This window comes from Castanea sativa, chromosome 5 (genome assembly GCF_040712315.1).
Source record: "Castanea sativa cultivar Marrone di Chiusa Pesio chromosome 5, ASM4071231v1".
Taxonomy (NCBI): Eukaryota; Viridiplantae; Streptophyta; class Magnoliopsida; order Fagales; family Fagaceae; genus Castanea; species Castanea sativa.
Window position 1 is genome coordinate 57809794 of NC_134017.1, and position 9758 is coordinate 57819551.

The 9758-nt window shown below is 35.4% G+C and overlaps 1 protein-coding gene across 1 annotated transcript; it reads left to right on the plus strand.

Annotated features, from left to right (window-relative positions):
* Positions 1-5290: 5290 nt before the first annotated feature.
* Positions 5291-6259, plus strand: LOC142635481 (receptor-like protein kinase FERONIA). Its single transcript, XM_075809627.1, has one exon. The coding sequence runs from the start codon at positions 5291-5293 to the stop codon at positions 6257-6259; it is 969 nt and encodes a 322-aa protein (XP_075665742.1).
* Positions 6260-9758: the final 3499 nt, after the last annotated feature.

A 9758-nucleotide genomic window follows, 5' to 3' on the forward strand; every position in this document is an offset into this window, starting at 1 on the left:
GGAAAGGTTGAAACCTTTAAAGCAAGACTAGTTGCGAAAGGGTATACACAAAACTAAGGTATTGATTATGATGAAACTTTTTCACCAGTAGCCATGCTTAAATCTATCAGAATTCTCTTATCCATTGCTGCTCATTATGATTATGAGATTTGGCAAATGGATGTCAAGAGTGCATTTCTTAATGGCAATCTTGAAGAAGAAATATACATGCTGCAACCAAAAGGTTTCATAGCAAAGAACCAAGAGCATATGGTATGCAAGTTGAATAGGTCCATTTATAGACTTAAACAAGCATCTAGGTCATGGAACATCAGATTTGATCAAGCAATCAAGTCATTTGGTTTTGAAAAAAATCTTGATGAACCATATGTGTACAAAAGACATCGAGACAAAGTAGTAATGTTCCTAGTGCTTTATGTTGATGATATCCTACTCATTGGAAATGATGTAGGGGTAATGTCATCGGTTAAAGTTTGGTTGTCAAGCCAATTTGATATGAAGGACTTGGGTGAGACTAACTTTATTCTAGGGATCAAGCTTTGGCGAGATTGCAAGAATAAGATGTTAGGCTTATCACAAGCTGGATATATAGATAAGGTTCTAGAACGGTTTAGCATGCAAAACTCCAAGAAATGATTGCTTCCTTTTAGACATGGAGTTCCTCTGTTTGATGACCAAAGACCTAAGACTCAAGAGGAAGAAAATATGATGAGACAAGTTCCTTATGTTTCTGCAATGGGAAGTCTCATGTATGCCATGCTTTGTACTAGACCAGATATTTGTTATTCAGTTGGCATGGTCAGCCGATATCAATCAAATCCAGGACCAAAAAATTGACAAGCTGTAAAGCATATTCTTAAGTATCTTAGGAGAATGAGAGATTATATGCTTGTTTACCATAGTGAAGATTTGATTCCCATTGGCTATACAGATTCAGACTTTCAATCAGATCTAGATTTCAGAAAATCCACTTCAGGATGTGTTTTCACCTTGGGAGGTGGAGCCATAAGTTGGAGGAGTGTTTAAGCAATCTTGTATTGCGGACTCCACCATGGAAGCCGAGTACGTTGCTGCTTGTGAAGCAGCAAAGGAGGCTGTTTGGCTCAAGAAATTCATTTCTGATCTTAGTGTTGTGAGAATGGAGCAAGTCCCCATCACATTGTTTTATGACAATAGTGGAGCGGTTGCACAATCCAAAAATCCAAGGAATCACAAGAAAGGAAAGCACATTAAGAGGAAGTACCACATCATTCGAGACATTGTTACTCGTGGAGATGTTGTGGTAGCAAAGATTGAAATTGCAAATAATCTAACAGATCTCTTTACCAAATCCTTGTCTCAAAGGACTTTCGAGTCACATTTGGAAGCAATAGGAGTTAGATTAGTGCACAATAGTCTTTAAGGCAAGTGGGAGATTGTTAGGATTTATGCCCTTAAATCCTATTATATGATACTATGTATGATATTATGTATGACATTATGTATGACATGATGTATGACTTTATATTGTGATTGATAAAATTATTTTATTATTATCTAAAATAATGGTAACATGAATATGGGACATTATCATATAGTCCATGAGATGCATTGTATGTGATTTATGTGAAAAGTCACAGAAGATGTAAATCACAAGTTCTTTGTAAACTCAGAATTTATAGTTTGTAGTTGGTGATGAAATTGGGCATTTTATCTGCGAAGACTATAACATGTCAATTAAGATGATTTGTCTTGATCATGGAAGTGGAAACTTCTAGTTGATATGTTGATATGTTTTAAGAGTTAAAACATATTGAACAGGACCGTTGTGAGATTTATTATTCTTCTAACGACTGTTAAATGAATAATAAATCTCACGACTTCTATTTGCATGAACTCTTAATCCTGAGAGAATAATGGACCTGATCATGAAGTGTAGGTTGCTTTGATATATCAGGAGTGAGATCTGAAGTGACGGTCAAAACCTCAGTATGTTGGGCAGCCACATTTAGTGTTGATGGAACATATATTCTCAAGATGGAATTCATAGTCTCTTGATAGAGATATAAAATATTCCCTTGAGATAAGTTTAATGGTTTCAGTTATTCAGAGAATTAGGCCTAACCACTTTAGTAAGAAATTACTAAAGTATATATTTATGAAATTGGATTTCATAAATATATAATGAATAACTTTAAAGAATTAAATCGGGTACTCAAGGATAAGATGTAGTAATTTACAAAGTGGCAGTCTACATTTATGATTTTGTGTTACTACGAATATTTTATGAAGGGGTTACGTGTATAATAAAGTCTTGGGATATAATTTATTAATAAGGTCTAAAGTGCAATTATATTTATATAGTGGTATTAAATATAATTAATGGTAACTTTGGACTTGTCAAGAGTTGACGGAAAAGCCCAAGGCCCATTGGAGCTAATGTCTTATTGGTCCCTTTTGGTCCCACTCCAAGCCACACACTAAAGCCCAATTGGAAAGGCCCAATAGGCCAGCCCAATTAGATAATCAGTTAGTTATAAAGGGAGAAACATACAAAAAAAAAATTTTAAGAGATTAGAAAAGAAAAAGAAACAGTGTGTGAGAGAGTGTGAGACACACTTTCATTCTCCCTTTGAAAAACTGATTGAGAGACCACACATCTTGGGCGTAAAGTGGAATTGGAGTGAAGATTAAAAGTGTTCCCAAGTGCTTCTAATCTTTGTTTTGAATTTCTCCACACCAAGGTACGCTATCTTGTTCTTAAATTCTGAAATTTACATTGTGCACGTTATCAATCATGAATGAAATAGATCCTAGTTCGTTGCTTCCGCTGTGGGTTTTGTATGAGATACAAAATCAGAATTTTTCCTTCACATAAGAGCAGGAGATTATTGTCGAAATTCCATGAACCATTCTTTTCCACCCATTCCAACTGATGCTTGGAACAAAACTTGGACTAGAGGATGTCATTTCCTACTTCCATAATCCTCAAATCTGACCCCATTCTCTAAACTAATCTTAGAGTGCTTTTCAAAGCACGTTGATTTTGCTGCCGATCTAATAATAGCTTTCCAAAAAGACTTAGATGGCATTCGTCCAAAAGTTTGTTTCTACTATGGACTGAGATCTGTATTTTATCTTCTTCCTCCTTGGTGAGTTGCAAGTTTTTGCAACTCATCCAGCACTGCTTGTTCCATTCTATAAGGTTATAGATTGACCATACTTTGGCCGATGAAACCAGGGTAGTCAAAGGAAAGACCCAAAGTCAACGAACTATGGGAGGGAGATGACCCTTACTCGAGAGAGAAAAAGACTCCTACTTGGGGAGAGGAAATCTTGGGTGGGCATCAATCATACTCATTTTTGACTGATGGGTCAACAATTATACTCATACAGATTAAAATCTAACACTGCGTTTGAAATGGTAGGAAGAAGATGGAAGGGAAACGAAATGGAGGGAAGGGATTGCATTTCTACAATTTAGTCGGCTGGAGAGAAAAAAAAAACTAAAACAAAGGATATGAGATCCATCTGGGCGCACCTTTTCCAATTTCGCCCTAAGCAGAAATGGAGAAAAATGTGAAATGGAGAGAGCAGCCGCATTTTTTGACTTTCTATTTATTTTTATTTTTTTTCGTGTTTTTTGGTTGAAATAGACGATCCATTAAAAACAACTAGTGGATGTCTCGCGCGATGCACGTATTCGATATTAGTTATTTTATAATGCTCATATGTGTTATAATGTTTGGAAAATTAATTTCAATTATGTATTATACTTCACTAAAATAATGAATGAAAAAAAAATTGTAACACAATAGATCCATAAATAACCATATTTAATTAAACTCTAAAAATGCCACTATATGTGCCCTTTTTGTTTGATTAAATGTACATATATATTTTGTTCTTATATTTGACATTTCCAATATAAATTTTTTATTATTTCCATTTTTTTTAGAATTATTTATTTTTTTAAAGAAAACATGTGAACTTTTGAAGACTAAACATCTAAGATTTAAGGTTTATAATTTCTAATTCGCAAAACTAAATATACATGCCAACAGATTAAAAATAAAGCAATAATTGAACATAGAAATATAAAACTATACTATTTCATATCTCACGTTTAATTTTACTTACATCTGAGTACTTTAATCACTTACAAAAATTAAACACTTTCCAAAAATATAAATAAATACAAAAAAACACATACCTTTTAGAAACACCATATGTTGTTAAAGTATTGTCTCAAGCTTTGATAGTGTTGTTAAGAAGTTTAGATCATATGCACCTGAAACCAAAGCCAATTTCATACTCTTTTTTACACTAATCTCACACTTTGTCCCTCTATCTCTCCAGTCCCACTTTTCTTTTGGTTTTTTGATATTTTGTGATACTGGAATATATAAAAGAACATGAAAACTAATATTGAATGGAGAAAACCTTTCATTTTTTAAATTAATGAAATTAAAAGTGGAAGAGTTCAAGAAGTTGGAAAAGGGAGTAGAACCAAATCTTTTAATTTTTTTCATTTATGGCTTAAACTAATCATTGATAAAAAGAAGGGAGGTGAAAGGCTAAACAAAAAAACACTCATATCAAGGGCCACATGACAGGGTCTTATGCACTCCGCTTAAGGTCTCTACAGCTTTGATAGTGTTGTTAAGAGCACCTGAAACTAAAGCCAATTTCATACTATTTTTTATAGTAATCTCACACTTTGTCCCTCTATCTCTCCAGTCCTACTTTTCTTTTGGCCTTTTGATAATTTGTGATACTGGAATATATAAAAGAACATGAAAACTAATATTGAATGGAGAAAACCTTTCATTTTTTAAATTAATGAAATTAAAAGTATAAGAGTTCAAGAAGTTAAAAAATGGAGTAGAACCAAATTTTTTAATTTTTTTTCATTTATAGTTTAAACTAATCATTGATAAAAAGAATAAAGATAAAAAACTAAATGAAAAAGTACTCATATCAAGAACCACATGGCAGGACCTCATGCAATTTACATGAGCTCTCTACTTTTATATATATATATTGATTTTGTCTATTTGCCTTTTACTTACTTCTCCAACGAGGGTATTAAAGTAAATAAATTTTTTTTTTCTTTCCATTTATCTGCTTTTGCAAACCAAACAGACATCTTCTTCCTTTTCTTTTCTTTTCTTTTCTTTCTTTTTATTTTTTTATTTTTTTATTTTTTATCATTTCTTCTCTGAACTTCTTAACATATACAAAGGAAACTTTTTCTTTCATTTCTTTTCTCCTTAATCTTTCATTTTCTTTATGATTGAGTGAAGCGTCAATGGAAGGTGTTTCAAAGTTATTTAGAACTTCCAAGAAGGGAGCAAAACCATCACCATCTTCTCCTCTTCCTGAGGGATTGTGCCGTCAATATTCACTGGCTGAGATGAAGATTGCTACCAATAACTTCGATGCTAATTTAGTAATTGGTGAGGGGGATTTTGGCACAGCATACAAGGGATTTTTTAACGACTGTAACGTTACCAGAATCGTTACAATAAAGCGCATGAAACTCGAGGACTTAAGGAACGAGGTGGTGTTCGTTGGCCAGCTACACCACCCTAACCTCATCTCTCTCATCGGATATTGTATTGATGAAGGCGTGAATATCCTAGTCTACGAGTTCCTGGTCAATGGAAACCTCTTCAGGAACCTCCACGATCGCCTCTCGTGGAAACAAAGACTAAAGATTTGCGTTGGAGTGGCGCGTGCATTGCACTACCTTCACTCTGGGGTCAAGAAAACTATTATCCACGGTGACGTGAAGTCAGCCAACATTCTGTTGGACAAGAATTGGGAGGCCAAGTTGTCAGATTTCAGGTTGTCCAACATGCTTCCCCCGGGTTTCGAATTCGTGGAAATCAAACGGGATTCGGAAACTACTCTGAGATACCTGGATCCCGAATGTTTCATTACGAATAGGCTGGCCGATAAAACCGACGTCTTCTCCTTTGGTGTGGTACTGTTGGAAGTACTCTGTGGCAGAGAAGCAATGGACTTCAAATTGATGGAAAAACGGCAGGGTCTGGTTAAGTGTGCCCAAAAATGCAAACGAGAAGGGATCATCAAGGAGAAAATTGATCCGTATCTGATGGGGCAGATAGATCCAGAGTGTTTCAAGATTTACATCGACGTTGCCATTTCTTGTGTGCGAAATAAGGGAGAGGCTCGTCCCACCATGGGTGAAGTGGAGTTAATCCTTGAACATGCACTTGAACTACAACAGAGTGCAGATGCTGCAATGAAGTAGATTCTACTGGTGACGTCTGTATCTATCCCATCTTATTTTCATAATTACTAGATTTATACGATAAAAGATCATATTTATATTAGATTTATAGATAAAAGATCATATTTATATTGTTTTTATTTGGTAATGGTTCTATTTCGTTGAAACCTCTAGTTCTTCGCTGCCTGAGCTTGAGGAATTTATTTTGGATTCAACTAGGTTGAGGGAATATATTTTGAATACCACCACACCAAACGACCAATGCTTAATCACAAATTGAAGAATGTTTATCGAAATTACATTCCCATAAGCTAATTAAGCAGGTTCTGCACTTAATATATATTTTTTCGTTTGCCCATGCGTTGGGTAGTAGATTAATTTGAGAATATTGTGAGGTGAATTGTTCGTCGCTAAATTGTTGTTAATTAGTATTTCATGTTAGATTCATCTTTAGGTAACTTTAGAGTATAGTGTTTCAGAGTCCCAAGAGATTGGCGACAACTCCTTGTAATTTGGTTGATTTCAACGTCTTTAGAATAAAATTTGAAAAGTTTGTTATTTGCAACATGTAAATGTGTTAGAATGACTTGAATTTTCATTGACATTAGCCAACAAATCATTAAATGCATTAGCCAACAAACCTTCGGGAAGTATTCATGCGTGAAGAAATGCAAGAAGTTTCATTTAATGTTGCAATGACTCATGGCCGAATATATTGACTTCTTTGATAGAAGTCTTGCATTGTTCTCTTCTGTTGGAACACTTGACATGCCATGCTTCACCTTTATGACCGAAATGTATGACTCATTGGCGTTCATGAACTATTAAGGAACTACACTTGAGCAAACCAATTTGTGCTAGCCGAAATGTGACTCCATTGGCAATAAATGCTAGCCTTTTTTTTTTTTTTTGACTTGATAAGTTTCATGATGGTGATATTTTGGCTGAAGTGTAGCTATAAATAGAGGTGGAGCAAATGAGTTCAGAGAGCATGTAAACTACGGATTGCATAGGAAGTTAGTGTCCTGTAATTTGTCTAAATACAGTAGTGTGTTCTCTATTTATTTGTGAGAGAACCAAGGGTGTATTTGGGGTTTGGGTTGTGAGAAAGTGTCTTAAAGCTGTTATTGTAATCTCCACAGTGAAATTTATTCAGTCGCCTCCCATGGACGTAGGTATATTACCGAACTACGTAAATTCCTTGTGTTATATTTTCTCTCTCTCTCCTTTTAACCTTGTGTAAACAAATTATTTCACCCAATTTTCACAACAAAATGAATTTATTTTACCGTTGAGTTTCATGTAGTTGCAGACTTCTTAATGGATATACATGTTTGAGTAAAAACCCATATTGAGCAAGAATGATAAGAGTGAGTGATTAAAATAGTTGGACCCAAACTTATAGGCTTAAGCTTTTGAATTAAGTGGTGTCCTCATATATATTAAACCTTCAATTTGTAGGTTCTCCAATGAGAGAGATGTATTTCAGATGTGAAAACTTAGATATTGTCACATCTACGATACTGGATTTTCTGGTATGTTGAAGTTCGTATTTTGCGATCAAATCCTCTCAATCCCACAAAAAACGATACAATGAGTGGTTCTTAGGTCAAAGGAATATTGAAGTGTGTATGTTTTCATAAACAGGTTAGTGAGGAAAAGTTGTCAAGAGTAGATGGGTTAGTTTCCTTGCACAAAAACAAGGTGACAAATTGTGATTTGGTGGCACTCTGCACTCTAGTTATTGCTATAGAAAGGACAGATAGAAATGAAAACCCCAAGTCAAAAGTCAAAGACAAATTACTTCAACAAGAGTAGTGTCCATGGCACAACAATCATCAACAGTGAAAGGAGATGCAATCTCTCAGTTTGCAGTCTTGTAAGAGAGAGAACACACAAAAAATGGTGATATAATGCCAATCCCAATGTTACTAGTTTGTTCCCCTTGCAATAGGCATTGAGCTATTGAGTGAGGAGAACATAGAGTAATGCATAGGCTTGTGTAGAAATAAAATAGAGAATGATGCATTGCATTATGGATGGGGGAAGGTGCAGTTGAACTCTACCCATGCCTCCACCATTTTGCTTGGCAGGGGGAGGAACTCAGCAGAGAGAATTATCCAGATCAGACTACTTGGTGGAAGCTAAATTACACATAGTCGAAGTTTAGTGTTAGAATGGTTTATTTGGATTGATATAATTTCCTTGTAATATTAGGAAATGATATAGCCTGTATCACATGATATCAGTAGCAAATTCTTTGATAATCTAAGTGGATAAAAAAGAAAATTGAATGACATTAAAGATCATGTGGAATATGGACCCAATGTGACTATCAGTATCTGCACAGGGAACTTCTAGGCAATGCTTGGGAAATCAATGAATGGTTGTTAGGATACTTAGGAATATAATATCAAATTATGTATCCTTAAACTACTGTTATTTGTTTCCAATGAGCTATAGCTCAACTGATACTTTTATCCTCCCGTAACAATGAAATGGATGGTGAGGTTGTGAGTTCAAAATCCATTGGGTGTGTGTAACTTAGCAATAAAAAAACTGCCGCTAACAATAAAAAAACTGCTGCTATTTTGTTGATATTTAATTTTACATGAAATTCTAAATTGTTATTGTCTTCAGATCTTCAAATAAGTATAGTATCTATCAGTAGATTTTGTTTTTTCTTTGATGTCTTAGAAGCATTTTGGGAAATCTATTGGTTCTGTTGCAAGGTAAGCAGTTTGTAAGGAAGTCGATGTAGACGGCACAAGTGACTAAAACCTTATTTGATGTCTTAGAAGCAGTTTGCAAGGTAAGCAGTTTGCATTAATCTGTTTTCCAAGCCAGCAAGTGACTAAAACCTTTTTGTAAGGAAGTGGATGTAGACGGCACAAGAATCTGCATTGCGCTTCAAGATGTACTCTCTTGTATGTCAATTTAAATGGTAAGAAATGGCAGAATCTAGTTGTTGCCATTTTTTTTTCTTCAGTATCGGCGATCTCAATTGCAGCAGAATTAAAACAGGAGGAGAAAGCTATGGGAGTCAATCCAGATAATGTCCCATTCGATGACAATGTAGAAGAGGAAGAAGAGGCAGGGGAATCATGCGGCCCCCTCACATGCCACTGGCACGTGGAGCTAGAACTATCTCAGGGATTCAGGGTTTTCCCCATGTTATGATAGGTGCTGACGGGTTATCTTATGGACCTGCTACACATGATGGGTTCCCTATGCTAGATCTTAGCAGGGTCAAGAGATGCTGAGTCCAGGTTGTGGACCAGATGATGACTCACAATGTTAGCATGGATTCGAGGTTCACCATGATGATCAAAATGGTGCTGTTAATAACTTCAGAAATGAAGAAAGCAAAAGTCAGGAAGATTGCCAAGGTACCACTGTCTCGGATCAGTGACAGATGCCACCAGCTGAGCGGCAAATGAGTGACAGTGCTAATTGGAGAAAATGCTTCCTCATGCTTACCTGCTTTCTTTTCAACATGATCAACTACAATTCCTTCACC